Source organism: Octopus bimaculoides, chromosome 5, assembly GCF_046866305.1.
Source record: "Octopus bimaculoides isolate indiv1 chromosome 5, ASM4686630v1, whole genome shotgun sequence".
NCBI classification, from domain to species: domain Eukaryota; kingdom Metazoa; phylum Mollusca; class Cephalopoda; order Octopoda; family Octopodidae; genus Octopus; species Octopus bimaculoides.
In genome coordinates, this window is record NC_142932.1 from 18817982 (window position 1) to 18841625 (window position 23644).

Consider the following 23644-nt stretch of genomic DNA (forward strand, 5'->3'; position numbering starts at 1 on the left):
TAGAAAATTGTTTTGTCCCATAGGATAAATAATCTTTCTGAAACTTGTGAGATCGATATAGTTGATGTTGATCTTGAACATCACCACGTTGCTGATTATGGCTAAGAGGTTTTCGTAGAGTGAGTCCCAGCCAACCCCATTTCCTCCTTATATAGTAACAATATTCCCAACACAAACCCCAGGATATTACTAGTATGCTTTAACGTCGCCTTAGGACAAAGTTATTGAGAGTTGAACTATTAAAACCCCGTATCTGGATATCATATTTAAAAAGCAGCATTTTAACGTTTCTAACAACAATAATCCCATTGACAATCCTGTCTATCAAATAATAGCATAAAGCAACATGAATGAAAAATCAGTAGCAAAAACATATGTATGTTTAAAGAAAACAAATTTATTTCATGCTTCTTAAAATCTGAGATTAACTTGATTTCCAGAAAAGAAAAGTTAAGTATTGAAATGATTTATTGATATTTTTTCAAGATGTTATTGTCACAACAATAACAGTGAGAACTCTTTCAATATGTAACCTCACATGGTCTGATATATATATATATATATATATATATATATATATATATATATATATATATATATATATATATATATATATATATTCTCTGATGTGTTCTGTTGTTATTTTGTTCTAGGAAAATTCACATTGCTATTTGCAGGAAATTGACGTTCATTCTGTAATTTCTTTTTAAGAAATTCTGTTTTGTTTCATTCTTTGTTCGTTAATGACTCGATTAATTGGTTAATAATTATTGAGTTTTTCTAATTTTTTTTTTTATAAAGTGTCATCGTTATTCATTTAGAAAATTCTTAGAATTCAGTACGGCACCTCTTTTTCAAATAGTGGCACATCTTGGGGTGGTTCATCACACGGCTTCTCAGTGACATGAGTTTAGGATAAGGGCTGAGGAAGTTGGAGTCTTCCATCATTGGATTCTCAAGGGCGCAGTAGCACATCATGTCAGCCATGGTCATCTGTAGAAATAAAATATTATTATTATTATTATTATTATTATCATTAATATTATTATTATTATTATTATTATTATTATCAATATTATTATTATTATTATTATTATTATTATTATTATTATTAAGGCAACGAGCTGGCGGCATTGTTAGAACGCCAGACAAAATGCTTGGCGGTATTTCGTCCGTCTTGACGTTCTCAGTTCAAATTCAACATTGAATTAGTTCTTTCGGAGTCCATAAAAGAACTTCCAGTGCAATACAGAAGTCGATGTAATAGATTATCATTATTAATGTAATCGATTATTATTATAAATGGAAGAAGTCATCATTATTATTATCATTACTCAGTAGTCTTATATTGATCACGTGCTTTCACTGCACTGTTAAAAGCAGCTGTGTATGCCTTGGTTCCGTGTATTTTGTTTTAGTTTTGTTATTTTTACTGCATTGAAAATTTTTTACGTAGGATGTATGCAACGCTTATTAGTACTATTTTCTGTATGTTACATATATTCATAAGTTTTGGTTCTTTGGCTATGCAGTTGTCTGTATGATTATTGACCACACCTAAAGGTCCTATTACTAAAAGGATTGTTTCTGTCTTCAGACAAATACATAGTCAAAGAATGAAAACTTATGAATATACTTTTGGCTTATTTCCACAGATCTTTGGCTTATTTCCACAGATGTTTGTATTTCGAGAGTTTCTCCGTTTGTTTTAAAGATAAATTCTCATGTGTTAGGACAGATATGTCGATTAGAAGGCGCTTTCTTCTTGGAGTCCCTGATAACAATATCTGGTCTATTAATCTTTGTCTCCCAATCTATATATAACAACATATCCAAGAGTATGGTTTCTTTGTCATTTTCTTTCACCTTATCTAGGATATGCCTACACGATCTTTTTCTTACTGCCATTCCATAGCGCTGACACAACGGATTTTATAAGTCCCAACTCTGTCATATTTGTGGATGTATCCTTTCTTGACCTAGACTGGGCAACCAGAGGCAATATGATTTAATGTTTCTTACCCCATCACCACACATCCCGTGGTTACTCATTGCAACTTTACTTCATTACGTGTTTCTGATGGTCTCTGGTCCAGAGCTGGGATTTGACTTTCTCCATTTCTTTATGTTTGACTTATCCCCGTATTTACCATCAAAGTGTTTTACTTCCCATCGTTTTATATTGGTATTTAGTAATTCCATTTTATCTTAAATTTTACTTGCATTATAGATTTTGTTGCTTCTTGTTTTTTTCATAGTTATCAGATATAATGGCCTCTTCCTTGTATTTTTCTGCTTCCTTGAAGACAAAACAATTTGTGCTCTATTTTATCAGTCTTCTTCGGTTCTGAATCGAGTATGTCTGTAATCCTATGGTGGATATTTTATAGTTGTTTTCTAGTTATATAAGACCTCCACTACCTTCCATTCGTTCTAGATTTTGTGTGGTGTATTTTAAATTCCGCCATTTGTTTTTTGTTTTCATATTTAGTTTGGCTGGTTCGCTTAGCGTCTAGTAAAGAATACTGTAACTATAATTTATAACTGGGATAGCTAAAGTGTTCATTCGCATTTAGCTCTGTTTTAAGAACTAATCGAATTCGTCAGTTGTATCCTATCCAATTCAATGATTCCTATGTATTAGTAAGTTTGGGTTTTATCTAGTACTCTTGATTCATTTTCTTTATCTACTATAATGTTATTATTCGTAATTAGTTTTTCTCTTTCCAAAATGTCCTTCCTGCTTTTCTGTAAACCGAATTTCATATTTATTTCATTATTAAATCTGTGCTCTGTATGTAGCAACGTTTCCAATTATTTATCATTTGCAGTATGCAGCTTGAGATCAACCATATACAAGAGATGGTTGAGAGTATTACCAATACAGTTATATCTGCACCCATTTCTGTTTAGTGTGTGGATTAAACTGGGGAAAGCGAGTCTCCTTGGAATATTCCTCTTCTAATGAGGATGATTTTATTTTATTATTTTTATTATTATTATTATTATTATTATTATTATTATTATTATTTCATGTTTGACTTTTGCTTTGCATTTGTACAAGTTGGATCCAAGTCTCACCCAGAGACCTCAAGAGACAACAAGTTAGAAGTTCATGTAGGTGGTATGCCTAGGGTACCATATATTTAGATTTGTACAGTGTTGTTCTAGAGAATGTTTAAGAAAGAAAATTATGTGTTTGCTTTAAAATTTGAGATCACATAGACAGTATTTTACGTAGGATATGGGCAGTTCCCATGAGCACTATGTTTTGAACTTCAGCCATTTTGGGGTTTCCTGTTATCTGAACTAGGTAGTAATCAGCCCGTTTCGCTGTCATTCCCAGGGCACCTATGACAATAGGTATTGTTTTCGTCTTCAGATTCCACATTTTGCTTATTACTATTATTATTATTATTATTATTATTATTATTATCGATTTACGTAAGCATCTGTCATCTCAGGATCGCATAATTAGATTGTAGTATAAGCAGTGGAGTGGGTGTAGTGTATAGATTATAAACCTTACAATCAAGCGCGTCCGCTTTTGCTTTTATGATAACAAAAATTATCATTTTAACAATGATATAAATCTGTAACGATGTGACTAAGTCTCATGCTCCTTCTGGAAGAAGGTGCACATAGAGGAACACACGCGTGCATATGTATGTTTGTACATAAGTATGTATATATGTATGCATTCGCTCATTGATTTGTCCCTCCTGAACTTATCTTCTATATGATTAGAGTTTCGTGTTTGACTACGTATTTTCGCATGAAAAGCTGTATATAATTGCCTATACATATATTTGCATACACATATGATGCTATATAAACACACATACACACACACACACACACACACACACACACACACACACACACACACACACATATATATATATATATATATATATATATATATATATATGTATATATATATATATATATGCACATACATATATGTATACATATACATATATACATGTATATATATATATATATATATATATATATATATATATATATATATATATATATATATATACATATATGTATATATATATATTTACATATATATGTATATATATATATATATATATATATATTTACATATATATGTATATATATATATATATATATATATATATATATTTACATATATATGTATATATATATATATATATATATATTTACATATATATGTATATATATATATATATATATATATATTTACATATATATGTATATATATATATATATATATATATATATATATATATATATATACATACATATATACATACATATATGTATATACATATATATATATATATGTATATATGTATATATATACATATGTGTATATATATATATACATAAGTGTATATATATGTATGTATATATGTATATATATATGTATATATGTATATATATATGTATATATATATATTTCTGACGTGACTATATCTTTCTATCTATCTATCTTCCTCTATCTTTCTATCTATCCCTCTATCTACCTATCTATCTTTCTTCTTACCCATCTCCCCCTCTCGTTCTGCTTCCTTCTGTTATCTTGGCTTCTACTTCATTGCTATACACTTCTGTCTCTTCCTCCTTGTTCCACTTCCCCTCCCTACCATCCTCTCTCTTTCTCTATCTTTCTACCTATCCCTCTATTTATCTACCTATCTATCTTTCTTCTTACCCATCTCCCCCTCTCGCTCTGCTCCCTTCTGTTGTCCTGGCCTCTACTTCACTGCTATACCCTTCTGTCCCTTCCTCCTTGTTCCACTTCCTCCCTCCACCATCCTCTCTGCTCTCGTGTGACCTGTGGTCAGCTTTCTTTTCACTCCAGCCGCTGTGAAGGCAAGACGAACTACTAGCGTTCTACCTCAGATTCGCGTTTGGCCGTACGGCTTTTGAATGTTGTTTTCACTGTCCAATTTTTCCTGTCTTGGTTCGTGTTTGCCACCTTGGAATCCTCTGTGTAGTGGGTTGATCCACTACTCAGGAAGAGACTATTCTAGAGTACGTTCTGCCTTATCTTCGAAACGTCAGGTTAGAATAGAAGCAGCTGATGAAGGAATATTCCAAGTGGCTTTCCGTTTTCCTATGTGTTCGTTCCGTTGTCTGTAGTTCATTGTTCTAACGTCCTGTACCCTGATATGCATATATATACACATGTAGATGTAAGTATGTACATATATGTGTGTATACATGTATATATATTCTTTGTATTATATATATATATATATATATGCGTGTGTGTGTTCCTGTTTTCATACATATACATATGTGCATGCTTATGCATATAAATATATGTATGTATATAAACATACACCTACATATATATATGCGTATACATATACGCATATAAAAACATAGGTTAACTAAGAATGAAACATCTTTGTCGGTTTCAATTTATTCTCTCAATTCTCTTTAATCTGCTTTTTTCTATATTGAAAAACTGACTCGATGAGCTGATCTTATTGAACGTTATTAGTCTTGGCTTATAATTTTAGGATTTAATCACGCATACAGGGAAGCGATGTTTTTTGGTTTGGGGTTTTTTGCATCTTTTTCCTATTAAATGCTCAGATAATCCTAGCTGATTGAATTTTGATTTTTTTGAAATAACAATATTATAACTTGATCTAGTCCGTTGATAATAGTAATACATACTCCAATGTCTTACCTGTTCGCGACTCTCAGAAGCAACAATAATATCGAAGAAAATAAATGAAAATTTACTTACATGATCACCCATGAAGAATTGGTTGCCACCGTTACGCATTTCCAGTGTTCTTTCCATGAAGGGAAGAATTCTTCTGCAGGTTTCTTGGAATCGCATACGCCTCTCAGACTAATAAATCGAAGTTAAATTAAAAAGTAGAATAACACCAAAAGTTAAATTAAAAGCAGAATAATTCAAAACGTTAAACCATTCAGCTCTTTCATTCCTTTTTCCTTACTTCCTTTCCTTTTTTCTTTCTTCCCGTTTTTCCTTCGCACATTTATTTTGTTTATTCTATGAAACACATGTCAACGCGTACAACATAGCAGCTGCTCACATCACAGAACGATACCACTGTTAGACTCCTGCTTACATATTTTTGGGCTGTTGAAAGAGTTCCAGTGAAGGCCTTGAACAAAGCGTGGTGCCAGCAACCAGTCACGAACTGCCGAACCGCCAGATGATTCTTCAATGTCATATCGACATGACCTTCAGAGAGTCATTGGGTACATGAGGTAAGTACAATTTATGTCGCCACACCGCACCGATAATCAACAATATGTTTGAGAGAATTATCTCTGTATACGATTTTTCAACCAAATGCACACGAGTTATTGATTTTAATATTTCCTATAAACTTAAATCATCCGCACTCTCAGTAAAAAAAAAAAAAATCACCTTCTATGAGTGTCTAGAATAAAAAATATTGCAGCAGTCAAAGGATATGAATGGAATATGATTCGGTTAACCAAATTATTTGGAAAATAAAGGTGGTTTGATTCCTGTTGCTATTTTTATTTTTAGTTTATTTTAAAACGCATACAAGGAACATTCTTGTACTAGTGACTTTGGTAATCCTTGTTAATCAAAGTTTTCAATGCAATGTATTACGTATACGAAATCCTACTCTACTGTGTTATATTCCTTCCCAATACATATAAACTGATTGTTTATAACTCTAAGTCAGCTGAGTGGAATATTTCCTACTGAGGAGGTTTCAATATGAGCGAAACATATCTGTTACTTTAACCAATTGGTTTTATAAACAAGACCATTCCCTTTTGCACCGACTTTATATTCCAAAGATTTAGGTTGCTACATTTAATTAGATTTAGCTTCTAAACTGTTTTTTTTTTAGCACCTCTACATGTAGTTTGTTGCCTCCGCATAGCATGAATAAATTAATTAAATTTGAAATTACTTGTAAAATTTCTAGTTTTATACTATTCTAAGTACGTTGCTCCGAAATATCGTTTTAGCCATATTGTCATATACGTACATGCATACATACATACATGCATACATACATACATGCATACATACATACATACATGCATACATACATGCATACATATATACATGCATACATACACGGATACATATTTACCCCACCAATATCAATTTCATTGTTATAATTTATTGGGGTTTAAAGATGAGTTAATAATTGAGCTATTAAATATAGTGGATATATTTCATGGTACTTATATTTCATTTTGATAAATGAAAGCAATCTCAGTTAATTGAAGTTTTTCGATAGACTGAGTTACATACGTGACATCCTACTTACCAAGAATGACATGCTGCAGATGGATGCTGAATTTTAAAAAAATATATTTTCCCAGTTTGTTCAATAATATCTATGGTCAGCAGTTAATTATATTATGAGGATCTCAATCACTGGTACCCAATAATATGCATTCTGACATCACATGAATCAACAACTTATCACATAACAATCCTGTGTTGAATCTTCTTTGAATTCTAAGTTAAGTATTGAAATTCTTTTGAGTACAAGATCAGCAGTCTTAGAAAGAGTGTGTAAGTCAATGCGACCGACGCTAGTATTTAACTTTTACTCGACTGTATTTACACAAGAGGCAAAACTAACGTCGGCAACACTCCTCCTTGGAAAATAAGAAGCCGGAAGTAATGCCACAGACCATTTTTCCAAATGCTCCTAACGAATCTTGAAGCTCAGCGCCTCGTTTAATTTCTAGGTATTAAAATGTATTTCTAACTTCGTTCTAATAATTTTATGTTTTAATGAACCAAGGAGTTACAAGTTCAATCCGAAAATTTTAGTGTAATGCAACTCCGCATAAATCAGTTATACTGCAATATGATGCGGAATGTAATGCTTCCAATTTACAAGCGAAGAATGCTGAAGATTGTCCTTTGAGATTAAATTTTAAATGAAAAGTTATATGAATGAAAATACCACCGAGCATTTGATGGGTCTCTACGGTCCCTCATCAAACATATAGTATTAGAGAAAGGGACCTTGATATTGCGACCGAGGTTTTCTGAAGTGACTTTTAGAGGAAGTCGAAACTGGACTCTGGCTCGGCTGTATTAAGAGCTTAAATTTAGCTCACTAACGCTTTCTAGTTCAGGTTATAGTATATTAATGAATCCCTGTATGATTTAATCTATAGAAGAGAGTAGATTAAAAGACTGCCAGATTAAATGAGTACCTGCCATCATTTACGGCTGCTAATTTGCTATCTTGTTTAGTTCAAATACAGCTTAAGTTGACGTTATCTTTGATTCTTCCCGCTCCGACAAACCATGTAACACAACCATGTTGGATTTGATAAATTTAATTTAGAATTTCTCTTGTATCTACTCTTAAAGTCAAAAGTGTCACTGTTGTATTATCTGAGTTTAGAATCAAAAGTATCAATGTATATCTAAATGTATATATGTTACCATAGAAAGCAACATAACTTCACATGTTTTACCAATGTGACGTCACCGGAAGCTCCATTTAGCTGCAGTGGCCCTATCACGGAATATACTGTAGATTGGTGCATTGTATTCGACGAATTTATAACTCTCCTTCTCTGTGCCTGTCGATGAAACATTAGTTGTATACAGCCTTTTAGCTCTTCTGAAAGTGAGCTGTAATTCCACATAGAATTCATTTACTCATTTGTGGAATAAATTTCCATAAGTTACGTACTTTCATTCGGACAAGAGTATCGTATAGATTAATCTAGGACAATGTTATCGAATGTGGCATCCCTAATTTAAACATTGGAGATTGATTTGAAGATGATTTGGGGTGTTATTTCTAGCAGTTCAACTGACAAAGAAGAGGCTTCCCGCCTTGTAATTAAATATTCGTCTTTTTAATGGATAGCCGGAGAAAATTAATTGCTTAGCAGTGGGCGATATGATTTTGTTCAACTTAACAAAATCATTAACACTCACATACAAACGCATGTTCATACACATGTACATTTGCGTATAAACATACGCGCATGCAAGCAGAGATTCACGCACATTTTCGCATGCAGACACAGATGTATACATATGTACTTACACACACACATACGGATATGTTAAAAACAGGTTCCTAAATACATATACACATGCAAACACAGGAACGTACACAGAGTCACGCATGAAAATACAGGCAGATTCACACATTCAAACAGATGCATAGACACATACATACGTGCAAACAAGCCCGTACACATATAAAAAGGCACGAGAAGTAGACGTATGTAAAAGGAAAAATACAAAGAAACAAGGAAGAGAGAAGTAACGAAGTTAAACCAGTCCAGTATACTTACAGAGATGTTCATACTGTTTGATCGTTGAAACTGAAAATAAAGAAACAATAATGTTATGAGTATATAAGTTTGATACTAGTAAGCACGAAATAATTTCTAAAAAATGCCTTACATACATGCAAACCAATAAACCATCACAACCAGTTGCGAACTTAAAAACTTATGATTTATCGGAGGTAGTGGAAAAGAAGATGTAGCGAGAACTATATATATATATATATATATATATGTATATGTGTGTGTGTGTGTTTGTGTGTGTATGTGTGTGTATGTGTGTCCCCATATATTTATGTATTAGTTGTTTGAAAACATAGGTAGGCATTACTGTTTGGGATAAGTAGCTTAGCTGGAACCTCGTGTTTTCGAGTACAGTTCTATTGCGTAGCACCTTGAGCAATTGCTTTTCACTATAATTCCCGGCCAAATTTGATTGATGGAAACAGTGTATGAAGGCGGCGAGCTGGCAGAAACGTTAGCACGCCGGGCGAAATGTTTAGTGATATTTCGTCTGCCGTTACGTTCTGAGTTCAAATCCCGCCGAGGTCAACTTTGCCTTTCATCCTTTCAGGATTGATAAATTGAGTACCAGTTACACACTGGGTCGATGTAATCGGCTTAATCCCTTTGTCTGTCTTTGCTTGTCCCCTCTATGTTTAGCCCCTTGTGAGCAATAAAGAAATAAGAAACAGTGTAAAAACCCGTCTCTCTCTCACATACACATGTACCTATGTGCATATGTATTGTGTGTGCGTATGTGTGTGTGTGTGTTTATGTCTATGCATATATCTGAATGTGTTTGTTCTTGTGTTCATCCTCCCAGCTAAAAAATTAGTATTGATTTGTTTACGTTCTAGTGACCTAACAGTTAAAATAAATCAGACTTAAAAATTCACAAAGAATATAATTGAAATAATTCACAATTTCCGTAAAAATCCCAAAATAAATTATTTTTTAATTAGTAAAACGAATGATATGGGGTTAAGCTTAGTAATAACACAGTTATTATAACTATAGTTATTACATTTTTAAATAATATTATATCGGCAACAGCAATATGCCTCACTAATTCATGTTTAGTCAATTGTGTTACAATAACTATTTAATTATTGCTCTCATCACATTACTTGAAACAACATCAAAACACCATATTAAATTCGCTTCAAAGAGAATTAGCCAGAATTTTGAATATTTTTATCAAATTTTATAGAATTAATTCAATCAATGCTTTCATACACTCTCTCGTTTTATTTCATTATTATATCGTTTATTATACAAACCATCATTCTTCCATTGTTGTCCTGGTACATTCTCATGTAGTCATCCATGATATCGTAGAAACAGTCTGAAATGTAGTCAACTCTGGCCATGTCCATGTTATTCTTGCCATGGAATCCTGTAAAACGAATAATACAAGTAAACAAAGAATCGAAATAAACACTCATGCAATTGAAATATCATACCGTGGCAAAATTATCAACAATTTAAAGAAATGTTTTTATTGTGTTCGTGTTCATGAATGCTTTGGAATCATTATCCATTGAGGAACCTTTACACATGACTGCTATATTTGTTTTAAAAACAGCCAACAAATCCTATGAAAAGAACAACACATATAATATAGTCGATGTTGGTATGTTATCATATATGTCAGTTTATCTTAAGTCTGAATGCAGGATGTGGGTGGGCAAACATTTTTGATCGAATATCTGCACAATCATGATCGAAGGTGACATGGGATTAAATAAACCGACAGTTAAAACTAATGTTGTCTTTTATATTAATTACATGCAACCCATGTAATTATGTAATTTCCTAAACTTATATTATTTTAACAATTTGTAAATTGTTATGCACAGTCAATGATTAATTAGTTTGTCACCGCCTATATATATAGATATATATATAGATATATATATATATATATAGATATATATACTCACATATTAGTTGCATTATATATATATATACATATATATATAATTTTAGGGAAAAGAACCAAGGTTCATGAACTCATCGATGAAAATTCACTGTCACATATAGAAAAATTAATAAGTGAATTTAATTCTAATTTTTAATAAATTGATTTTAATTGATTTTAATTGAGGTTTTACCTGTAATTTTAGATTTTTATTCCTAATATTATTATTATATATATATATAAATATATTGATATTGATATATAATTTATAATAATTATAATAAATTGCACAAATTCATCGATATTTTTAGGGTTGTGCAGAGAAGAAAAAGTTGATGCAAACGACTCCGGTATTTGGTTAATATTTTGATTTCTCGATTCCTAAAGGATGAAGGGAAAATTTTATGCAGGTAGAATTTGAACATAGTACGTAAAAAGGAGGATCTAAATAAGGCAACGCATTTTGTCTGCTATTCCTGAAGCTACCATTATCATCGTCATATTAGAGAAACCCATGTTAACCAGGAAAGTCCCTATCAGGAAGGATGGAATGCATAGGATTCTGAATTACAACTTTGATGTTTTCTGATTTTATTATTCGTCCAGGGCTGAAAAACTAATTATCTGTCAAGTCCTGGAGTCATTGAATCGCCTGATAGTATCGTCAAAACCTAGAATGCAGAAAATTCCGCTTTTAACAATATGCTGCTTCTCTCAGTTCAGTTACAAGTGGCTCAATAAATCTTGTTCTCAGTGACAAGTCAGTGACGGTTACAGTAGTAGTAGTAGTAGTAGTAGTAGTAGTAGTAGTAGTAGTAGTAGTAGTAGTAGTAGTAGTATCAGCAGCAGTATCAGTAGTACTGCTGTTGATGTTAGTACCAATTTCTTTGAGGAAAACAAAAATTACAATAACAGAAATGAACGAAAGGGATAAGGAGAATTTCAACAAAATTTCCTCCATTAAAGAGAAAGGCTGTTTAGTGTCATTCGGAGGAATATCCTAATAAACGCCCAGACTACTTCGTTACATCCACGGCATCAAATGTGCGTTGTGCCTGTTTCTTTCCTCTTTCTCAGAAAAGCATACTAAGAGTGGGTTCATTTATCTTCACTGTCTCCACAACTTTCACCTACTAAAGATGGTAGCAACCTTTCTCTCTGCGGTCACCTTCCTCTTGAAGAATTTGCTTTGAGTTTGGTCAGAGAAGAACATTCTCGTCATCCAAAACTCTCATATGAGTTCATCTTACTACTTCGTTTACGATAGTCGTGTGTCCCCTCTATCCAACGACAAATATTACCACTGGCAGATGAATTTACTTTATCAGGGGATGAGTTGCAAACCCACAGAATTATTCCGGTTAGTGTGTACTCTCACACAAGTTGATTATTCCTGAAGTATTCTCACACCAGTTGATTATTCTCCGAAGTGTCCGACATCATAACAATGACATCTGCACGTAAGCAAGCCTGGCTTTCTTGTGCATCAGTTAGAGCGGGATACCCTTTAAAGTCCCCATCCCCTGTAGTAATACATCCAGAAAAAAAAAAAACAGGAGTATTCTCGGTGCGAACGTACTTTTTTTGAACGGTTCGAGTGGTGGTCAGGTATTTTGACTTCTGAATAGATATTACTTTATATTGTAGCAATCCAGCCTCCGAAAACACATTCGAAACCAAGTGCATGGAGGAAAACAGCGATACTGTAACAGCCGATCCCTTTGAACATTAGGCGTTGGAAGCAGTAATGTTTAGTGACGCTCTGCAGTTTTCTTTCCTATTGAGTAGAAATTCTTGAGGTAAACTGTTTTGTCACATATGAAATATGTTAAGGTTCTTCTTTATTACTTCTCGCATTTCTTCGCACTCATTGAAAGGAAGATGGATTAGGATACCAACAGATCCTCGCGTGTAACCAACACTAAAACTTCAGAGACTTATCTGTTTTATTTTGCTTCAGTTTGGATTTGAGTGCTATATCCTCTTCGTGCTCCTCCAACATCGCTACAAGTCTGGCCTGTTTCACGTAGAGTGGTATGTTGGCGATCTGTATGTTTTCATCACCTGTCCTTCCATATATTGCGAGTTCATGATAAACTACAACTTTTGTAGCCCAAAGGACAACCAGAGCATAAGAAATGCTAAGATCATATAATTCAACCAAGAACCATCTTAAATGACCATGGATAATTTTGAGACGGCAACAACTATGACGTAGGCAACCCGTAAGCACATTTTCTAATCAATAATATTAGTAATTAAGCGTTATAATCTTTCAGCTTAATGATTATTTTTCATTATACACTTGATAAGAATTGTAATTCTAGAAATATAACTTTAATAGGTTTCTCGATAAAATGAACTGCATAAATAAATCTTTGAACTGACAATTCAGGATACATTTCCTGCGGGATTGTAAATGACGAATAAAAATATAATTGGAAATATTGTGTTAATTATTGTAAAATTCAGAAAACTTCTCATAAACATTGCTAAGTAGATTGCGTTGTAACAAGAGAATAAGTAAAATAACGACATTTTTCTTTTCATTATCCCGTGCATTATCACTCGGGCTAATCTGTTATATTATTACTATCTCTAGTTTGTTAATCTTCATTGAGCATTGTGCTGAAGCTTAACGTGGTGAAATATTTTTATTACATTTGCGAGATATGGATTATTATACTTACTCAGTCAATCAATCATTTAAAGCCCTATTGTACGCATACGCATAGAAGCACACACACACATAAACTCATGTATGTATATATATATATATATATATATATATATATATATATATATGTTCTGACCGAGAATTTCCTTTTTTTCTTTCACTCTTTATTCTCTTTTATGTTCTTTGTCATGTGATGAAGGAATAGCATCTTAAATATTAAAATGGTTTCTCTTTCCTATACAACATTAAACTATACCAGTATTTGTCAAACTTGGTCTTATTATTGTTCATGATTATAAGAAGTTCATATATATCTACATGTGTGTGCGCACTTGCGCGCAGAGAAACACAGCGAGATTAGAGATAAATAGAGAGATAAATAGAGAGAGAGAGAGAGAGAGAGAGAGAGAGAGAGAGAGAGAGAGAGAGAGCAGTCAGGGGGAGAGAGAGAATAGAAGGGAATAGCTTTCCTCTCAACAATATTTATTGACAGGTCTGTGTTACAGATACCTGATTTTTTTATTTGTCATTTATATTTAGCCTGCACTGAATGTACGTGTGTATGTGATTCTATACGTGTGCATGTGTGGTGTGGACGTCTTAACATATATATATATATATATATATATATATATATATATATATATATATATATATATATATGCACATATGTATGTGTGTATTATATATAGATACGCTGATATGAGATATTTTGAATAAAGTGGTCTTACCGAATTCTCTGGCAAGGTACATTGCAATAGCCATGCTCTGAGGAATTTGATGCCTGTTGTCGATTTCCAGCATTGGTACCATGTGGCATGGCATCTCTGCAAAAGCACAAATACATTTTGAAATGGGAGAATGATGATGTGTAAATATGCAGAAAACATGACGTGGTTTCAGATTGAGTATAATATAATATAACAGATTAGGTGCTATGAAATAAGTTAGCACAATGTTTTAGTGCAAATGTGTATGGTAATCTGGAAAATTAGATGCCAATCACATGTTATATTTTCAGTGGCTAAAAAGAAACATAGAAGATATATTTAATGTGAAATATTCAAAGTAAAATGAAATTAGCTAAATAGAAAATGGAACGGATAACATAAAATAGAGATTATCGACTCAATTATTTATTTGGTTTGATTTATATTTAGTTAAAACGAAACAAGTATGTGAAATCGATATATATTAAATGAGTAGGTTCGGATATGATAAAATTGTAGGACGATTAAATGGAATATTTAAAGTGATGGAAATTACGTTGCCGAACGTAGAATTAAGTCTGTATGTAATGATGGTGATGATGATAATAATAATAAAGATTTTCAAAGGTTGGCACAAAGCCAGTAACTTCGGGGAAGGGAGTAAATCGATTATATCGACCCCGATGCTCAACTGGTATTTATTTCATAGAAACCAAAAGGTTGAAATGCAAAGTCTAACTCAGTGGAATTTGAACTCGGATCATAGGGACGGGCGAAAGAGAGTTAAGCATTTCGTTGAGTGTGCTAACGATTCTGCCTAGCTTGCCGCCTTAATAATCATAATAATAATAATACTAATAATAATAATAATAATAATAATAATAATAATAATAATAATAATAATCCTTTCCCCTATAGACACAACTTCTGAAATTTGGCGGGAGGGGACTAGACGACTTCATCGATCCCAGTGTTTCATTAGTACTTCATTTATCGACCCCGAAGGGATGAAAGGCAACGTCGATCTCGGGAGAATTTGAATTCGGAACGTGACGACAGACAAAATACCACTAATGATAGTTTCAAATTTTGGCACAAGGCCAGATATTTTAGAGGAGTGGGTAAGTTGATTACATTGATCTCATTACTAGACTGGTTCTTATTTTATCGATCCCGAAAGTATAATGTTCAAAGCACAATCAGACACCCTCATATATGTACCACTTCTCTATTTAAATAATCTCTTACTTCTGTAAGCATCAGTTTATTAAACTTGGTTGACGTTAGTAATTAGTGCGCAGAGTGCTAAAATATAAACTTTGGGTAATTGTACGAAAAGTAATCATTTATGTGAACTAATCAATCATTTTGGTTAGTACACAATGCGTGAAAGATGAATCGAAAGAACTGGAAGTGTCGATTTATTAACCTTGGTTGACGTTACTAATCGGTGCGTATAGTACGGTAAATATAAAAATTCTATATCTGTACGTAAGGAACCATTTCTGTGAACTATGTAATTGTCTTAGTTTGGTTTGTATGCAATGCTTGAAAGATGAAATGATAGATGTTGAAAGAAAACGAAAATGTTAATAGTAACAGTAAATTTCTATTTCACGTTTCGTTATATAAAATGCATCTCGCGTGCAAGAGTATCTGGAGTTACACGTTTCCTGTGGCCCACTACATTCGTGATGCGTGTGAAAGACAATGATAGGGCCATATCGACAGGAGAAATATCATTTGAGACTTCATTAAAAAACACACGCATGTAGCTTTCATTCGTCTATATTTGTTTTTCTTCGAAAGATATACTCAAAGTCACAGACAACCATATTCAAACTCAAAAGGCATTATTTGGCTCGGAGCTTTAGTAGAAGATACTTGTCCAAAATGCCGCAAGTTGTCCAAAATTCTCTGAGTATATGGCTTACCCATACCTTCTAAAATTATGCGATGCTGAAACTGGAATGCGTCTAATATACCCGTACGTCTTTTACGCCATCGAATAAAGTAATTATTCTCAGAAAATAAAATGCGTTGAGTTATTGCCACATAAATATTCAGACGAGAACGAGATGTGACATTAATTCATTACTTGAACATATGAGTGAAATAAGGTGATATGAAGTATCTCTGCAGGGAATATGTTCACTTGAAGACCTTTAGATACTAAATCAATCACAGGTTATTTAAAATAATTGATGAATGGCTATCTTTAGCTCGGTTCATTCTATTCAGCTCAATTCTCGACATCATATTCAAGTAATTTATATTATTTTTGAAGTTTTACAAACACAAAATTAATTATGCTGAATGAAGATGCAAATTACGCTTTCAGCTCGGTTTCTTTCTGTTTTCTTGTATAATTAATTCTTTACACAGATGATATAAACTAGGTACACAATAAGTATACACCGGTTTTCTGAATATATACGCATATTAAAATCTTCAGTGAGCATTACTTCAATGTAAGGATTTATTCAAATATAAAAACAAACATGCACGCTCATATGTGCGTGTGTGTGCTCGTGTGCGTGTTTGTGCTCGTGTGCGTGTGTGTGTATTTGTGTATATATATATATATATATATATATATATATACATACACACACACACACACACACACACACACACACACACACACACACACACACACACATATATATATATATATGTATGTATGTATTTATGTGTGTATATGGCCATACATGTTTGAAGATGTATATTTGAGACTACATTTTTGATGCATTGAATATACATAAGTACACACATTAATACATATATATGTACGCGTGTGTATGCGTGCACGTGTGTGCGTGCATGTCTGTGTGTATAGGGGTACACGTTAGCTTGTATGTGTGTGTGTGTGTGTTTTTGTGTGTGTGTGTTTTTGTGTGTGTGTGTGTGTCTTAATTACTTAACTTGTCTGAAGTATTAGCTGGAAGATGTCTGACGAGGAAAATTAGTTACCATGTTTGTATGTGAATATTATAAACAATATAAACCTCCATAAACTTTAAGAATTAGACATTTGTGTTTTGATTTCGATTCCAGCAGGAATACTACAAAGTAAAAGATTGTTTAAACTTTCTTTATCAATATTTTCCAAACATTCTTAAGTCAACTGAACTTTACAGTCTTTGCTACCATTCTTTATTTAAGCGGGTTATTTTCTCAATCAGACAAACAAGAGTAGGTAAATCCGTTCTTCTCTGAGAAGAGCAACGCAATGGCAACTGCAAGATGTTGACTAATTAATTAGATGTCACCTTCAAGCCAATAATTCAAAGTGCGTCGTTTATCAGCCATATTAGAAACAAATACGTTCGTGTACAAGTAGAATATACAAACATATATGACTTAAGGAAAATATATATGGAGACGTTTGTGTTTTTGTGTGTGTATATGTACATAGATATATTTATACATATATACTACACACACACATATATATATGTATGTGTGTATGTATGTATGTATGTATGTATGTATGTGTGTGTGTATATATGTATGCATGTATGTATTATAAATGCCCACACACATGATTTCTTTCGAAAGATTCTGTTAAAATCGTTTCCCTGTGTAGATCTTAGGCCGACATGTATACATAGAGCTGATGTAATGTGAAAGAACGCTTCGCGCTTTTCTAAGTGACGTTGAGAAACGTGAATTAACATTTAGTTACACTTCTCTACAAAGCGTTGAGCTGTGAAATCAACGGATCTCTTAGCTTACACTGCTCAGTTAAAAAAAAAAATTGCGTAGATTTTTAGAAGTATATTATATTCTAGATACACTACAGCGAATTGTCTTTGTTTTCACCAATGGGGATATGGAAATTCAATGACATTTTTCGTCTATATCATCGCACGTAGCTTCTTTAACAAGTTGTAATATTAGGATGCTTGATAATTATGAATATAAGAATTAGTTTTAAATTAAAATAAATGTGAAAGATGCGATTCCGCTTGACTTACTGCTTCGCATGTTGTTCCATTCCGAATATTCGATCCTGCGGTCATTGTACTGGACACCAGCAGCTGCGAACAGCATACGGCAGATTTCAGCACGGCCACGGTGGTTGAAGTAGTGGAGAGTGTAGGAAGGCATGGTTGATGTTGTTGTGGGTTGTTGTAAAAAGACAAGAGTCCTGGGGTTGACTGATTAGCAGGCTGAATGTGGCATCGTCTGTTGTGCCGTGTCCTTATATATAACGGCAAGCATAATATTTCATTGTTATCTCCCATTAACATCACAAAGACTTGACCTTCGCATTACAACATAATCACCCCACACACATATACATACAAGACAATAAAAACATCATCCCTACGCGCCACCGGAAATATACACAATTGCTAACAGACATGCACTTACGCACATATACACGCACACAACAAATAACAAAGTACGTATACAGGCTAAACATGAAGAAGCCAATCAGACCCCTCCCCCACTTCTTTACTACCGACTAAGCTAATTATTCGTCTTGTATTGAAAATTACCACCTAGTGGCACTGATTCATTTTCTTCTTTAATTATTTGTTTATGTATTTTTTGTTCTTTGCAGGTAATTAGTATTGTGGTAATTAACATTTTCGCTACCCTGTACGAATTTAATCAATTTCTACGTTGTATTCTTTGCTGGGGTAGAGTAGATCAGATAGATTCTAGTATGTAACTCTTTTATCGATTTCTGAAGAATAAATGAGATATCAAATCTAGAAGAATTTTAAATCAAGATATAAATTGAAGAAGTTAAATACTTATTCCATATATTTCTCTGTCGTTTTAATTGCCTTATCATCCTTAAATTATGTAAAATTGCTTTTACTCATGACATCAATATAAGATTCAAAGATTCAAGAAGACAGAACTGTATAATACCATTTGGATGATTAATCGTTTGTTCTGCATTCATTGATTTGTGATTCGCCTGTTTTTTCTTTTTCTTATTACCTTGAACGACGATGGATTCTTGCAATGGTATCGCTTGAAAATTAATGGCGTTATTCAATCACAATTCTAGGAGAGCAAGTAATATTTGTGGTATATTGTTGATATGCACATTATAAAATATATTGTGCGTTGTGTACGTTTATGAAGGGAAGCATCTTCGTTACCCGATCAGGGTTTACAATATCATCAAATTGAGCATGTTTTCCCCCATGTTTGCACAGCTCCCACGAATGGATCCCTGAAATCAGAAGCTTATACCAGTAGTCTCCCTATGGTCTCTTGCATCGACTGTGAAAATATGCTAAGTCAGGGACATCAGTTGTCTGGAAAAAAATATTGTGCGGAGAACGTCACTCATTAAGTACACTAAAGCAGAAGATATAGAAGCTCCGAATCAGATGCTAATGGCTCTAAAGGCTTAAAAGCAAAATGCGTGGTAAATTCAAGGTATTATCCTCAAATGCAAGGATTGCTAACCAGCTAATGAGGAAAGGACAGGAGCGCTCTGTGCTCAAATTCTTAATTAACCATGAATAGTGTACATCTGGAAAGTTGAAGATGACAAGAAATGATAGAGATTCTATACTAATAAGTGAATTATTTAAGATACTGTGACCTACTTGCAACAATACATCCCAGAGTAGATACCAGTTTAGAGTGTAACTAACCCAGTAGCAATTAAACTACAAATCAGAACGAGTAAAAGAAGTAAAGAAATTAAACTTAAATTTGCTGAACCAAAGAGAACATAAAAAATATAATCGGGAAACATGGAACAAGCATTATTGAACAGGTTAAGCAGTAAAGGGGAAATACAAGAAATATATAACAAAGAACAGCGAAGTCGCGTGGCCTAGTGGTTAGGGTATTCGGCTCCCGATCGTAAGGTCATAAGTTCGATACACAGTGGTGCATTGTGTTCATGGCAAGTCACTTTATTTCACGTTATTCCAGTTCACTCAGCTGGCAAAAATGAGTAGTATTTGTATTTCAAATGGTTAGCCCCTATATATTCTGTCTACATTGTACCTCTCTGAGAACTACGTTAAGAGCACACCTGTCTATGGAGTGCGCTGCAAGTTAGCTTCACGAGCAGACTGATCGGATCAATTTGAACTTCCGTCGTCGTAATTGACTGAGTACCAGTTTTATAACATAGAACAAATAGAAAGAAATGCAATACAGGAACAAAAAGCTCATGCAAGCATCACTTTTGAAAAGGAAATGGGAAGATATTAAAAAAATGTCTGATAAAATTCTATCAAAATAATGGACAGTAATAAATACAATAACAAATATCCAAATATATTTTACACTCTAAGGAAATAGTTCTTTTCTGAATGTAGGAAAGGAAAATCCAAATGAATGGATGGTTAATATAAAGGAGTTGAGAAAATTTAATAGACGAAATAAAAACAGATGCATAAAAACAGCAAAATCGTGATTAATGAAATGATAAAATTAAGGTTTAATTATGAAACATGTACTTTCATCAAAAGGAGATCTTATCTTCAGGATTTGAACAAATAACACCACTGTATGGTTTTGAGAACTGATCTACTTTATAGAGTTTCGAAGCTACTATTTGAAACAAAATTTTAGAAGTGGAAACCAATGGAAGGTAGAATGGCAACTAGAGTAAATGAAATATACTGGCAGCAATATTAAAAACAATTGGTAAACATAATTTGCCTGGAAACTATTTGATATGACTATCCCTGGTTCTATGATACAAGTTTTCTATTTTTAAGTGATCTAAATTAACATTTTCCATTAAAATTCCATGTTGATTTATGTTTCAAACATGAAATTAATGATGACAAAGTTATGATGTAGAAGATGTAGCCTTTCTTGAAGTGGTTGAACAACAGCCAAGCGCAAGCACATTTACATTGTCGGCAGAATGTTGTACTTCACAAAGAACCGTTAATCGACACCTCCATAAGCTTGGCCTTGTGTAGAGACGCTGTCGAGAAGCTTCTTATGAAGTGACCAGTGGCCAGGCTCAACAGAGTATAAACGGTTGCAAACAACTGCTGGAAATTCATCGAGATAGCTGTTTCTGGTGTCGAATTGTAACTGGACATAAAAAATGGATCCATTTACCTAAACCTAATAGGAGGAATACGTAGATTCGTTCTGGTCAGACTTCAAAACCTGCTGTCAAAGCAATGGGCTTTGAATAGAATGTTGTGTTTTTTGCATGGTGGGATTTGCACTTTAAATTTGTTACAGACGGTTAATGCTGTGAACGCTAACCATTAGATTAAAAAATAACAGCAACATATAACGATTCCAAAACCTGATACTCGGCATTGGTCAAACGAAGTCATGCACTCTTAGAGCATGATAATATCCCAGCACACAGTGCCAATGTGACGAAGTGCAACTCTAACGAACTTAAAGAAATGGAAGTGCTCTTCACCTTGTCTACAGTCCAGGCCTTGTGCCACCAGATTACCACACCAAGTTTTTTTTTCCCATTTCCTGAAACCACAGAAGATCAAATACATCGATGAGGTTGAAAATGAGCGGAGGAAATTTTTTGCCACTAAGCCAGTCAAATGGTATAGGCGTGGGATTGAACTTCTGGCACAGCGATGACAACAGGCAATACAATATGATAGGATACGTTGTAATGAAATGAAATCAGTTGGAATGTAATTTGTTCGAACTACAAGTCACAGCTTAAAATACGAAAAATCTTTTGACTCAACCTGGTACATCTGGTGAATGTGTACACACACACACACACACACATAGTTATATATATATATACGCGTGTGTATAATCCATTCGATTACACCGAAAGACGGAGTGACATGCGATACTCGACGAGAAGCATAGGGGCTTTTAAGAGCGTACTATGGGGCATTCGCTAAGGACAAATTAAACGGATATTTAAATTAAGCAGATAGATAGATAGATAGATAGATAGATAGATAGATAGATAGATAGATAGATAGATAAAGCCACCGTATATCTATTGACCAGATCTTAGAATTAATGCTACTAGGTACATTACGTTAAGATGCTGAATATAGTTGTTAAGTTCTGGATAGATGTAGTATGCAATAGAATGTTATACGTGTTTCAAGATGACTTGGCACCAAGATGGATGTCATAAAATCTTTACAATCTTGTGAAGCCAAACCTCTGGATTCCAAATTCGCCAGATTTAAATCCCATTCACAACTACGTTTAGAGTGTTGTTGGAAAGGGGACTATTAAACATCCTCACTATTGGAGGCCGTAACTGTCTTCGTGGTGCCCGAAATTTATAAGGACCTTTGAACACACGCGTAGCAATGATTCCAGTCCCTCATTAAGACAGACATTGATGCTTAAGGCGGATTCATTTAAAAAAGCTTTTATTGTAATCCATTTGTTTTTTTATTAGAGGGTTGCTTCCTTTAATTAGCAAAATTACCTCAAATACCTCCTGCACTCAGCACGCATTCCATTAACGCTAGAAGAACCGAGTGCATGAATTGATGCATTAAGAGATCTTAATCGCACACAATTGAAAAACTATTGTAGATTTTGACATCATGGTCCTTGACTTTTCATATTTTTATATCTATATACACTACAAATTATATGTTGTTTGCACCAACTGTAAATAAATAAACCAAATACTACCTATAAGGATCACACGCGTCAATTGACGCATTGACAACGTTTGAAACTCGCACCTGCTTTTGTTTATAAATACACGTGGCAATGTTTTCGATATTCAGCAATTGCATAGCCTTTGCAGCTCGCAAAACAAAACAGCATTGTAGTTGGAAGAATGTGTCATGTTAGAAGGGAATTATCAGGAGCAGTAAAACAGGTGAAACCAGTCAATAAAACTCTCAGAATGAAATCTACAGAGAAGTCTACTGTCACACTTACATCGTACCAGTGCAGAAAATCAAAGTCTGTTGTTTTGAGTACCGTAAATCAACTTGTAGAAGTTCCTTCTGAAAATAACCCCTAGAAGAAGCCTGACACTATACTTTTTTTATCATAAAAATAATGTAGACGTAGACATGCTTGACCAAATGGCAAGGCTTTATT

The 23644-nt window shown here is 33.5% G+C and overlaps 1 protein-coding gene across 1 annotated transcript; it reads right to left on the minus strand.

The window, feature by feature from the left end:
• Window positions 1–719: 719 nt before the first annotated feature.
• On the minus strand, window positions 720–18806 carry LOC106869766 (S-crystallin 3-like). Its single transcript, XM_089351856.1, has 6 exons — window positions 18601–18806; window positions 14642–14737; window positions 10593–10708; window positions 9316–9345; window positions 5759–5866; window positions 720–993 (listed from the first exon to the last, which is right to left on the minus strand). The coding sequence occupies exons 1-6, from the start codon at window positions 18731–18733 to the stop codon at window positions 829–831; spliced, it is 648 nt and encodes a 215-aa protein (XP_089207982.1). The 5' UTR covers window positions 18734–18806; the 3' UTR covers window positions 720–828.
• Between the last annotated feature and the right edge of the window lie 4838 nt (window positions 18807–23644).

What these genes read in the sequence shown, in the direction of transcription:
- LOC106869766 (XM_089351856.1), bottom strand. Translation starts at nt 18,733, where the DNA reads ATGCCTTCCTACACTCTCCACTACTTCAACCACCGTGGCCGTGCTGAA. An exon ending in ATGGAACAACATGCGAAGCA is followed by an intron (nt 14,738 to 18,600) that starts GTAAGTCAAGCG and finishes GTGCTTTTGCAG; the next exon opens with AGATGCCATGCCACATGGTA. An exon ending in GTACCTTGCCAGAGAATTCG is followed by an intron (nt 10,709 to 14,641) that starts GTAAGACCACTT and finishes TTCGTTTTACAG; the next exon opens with GATTCCATGGCAAGAATAAC.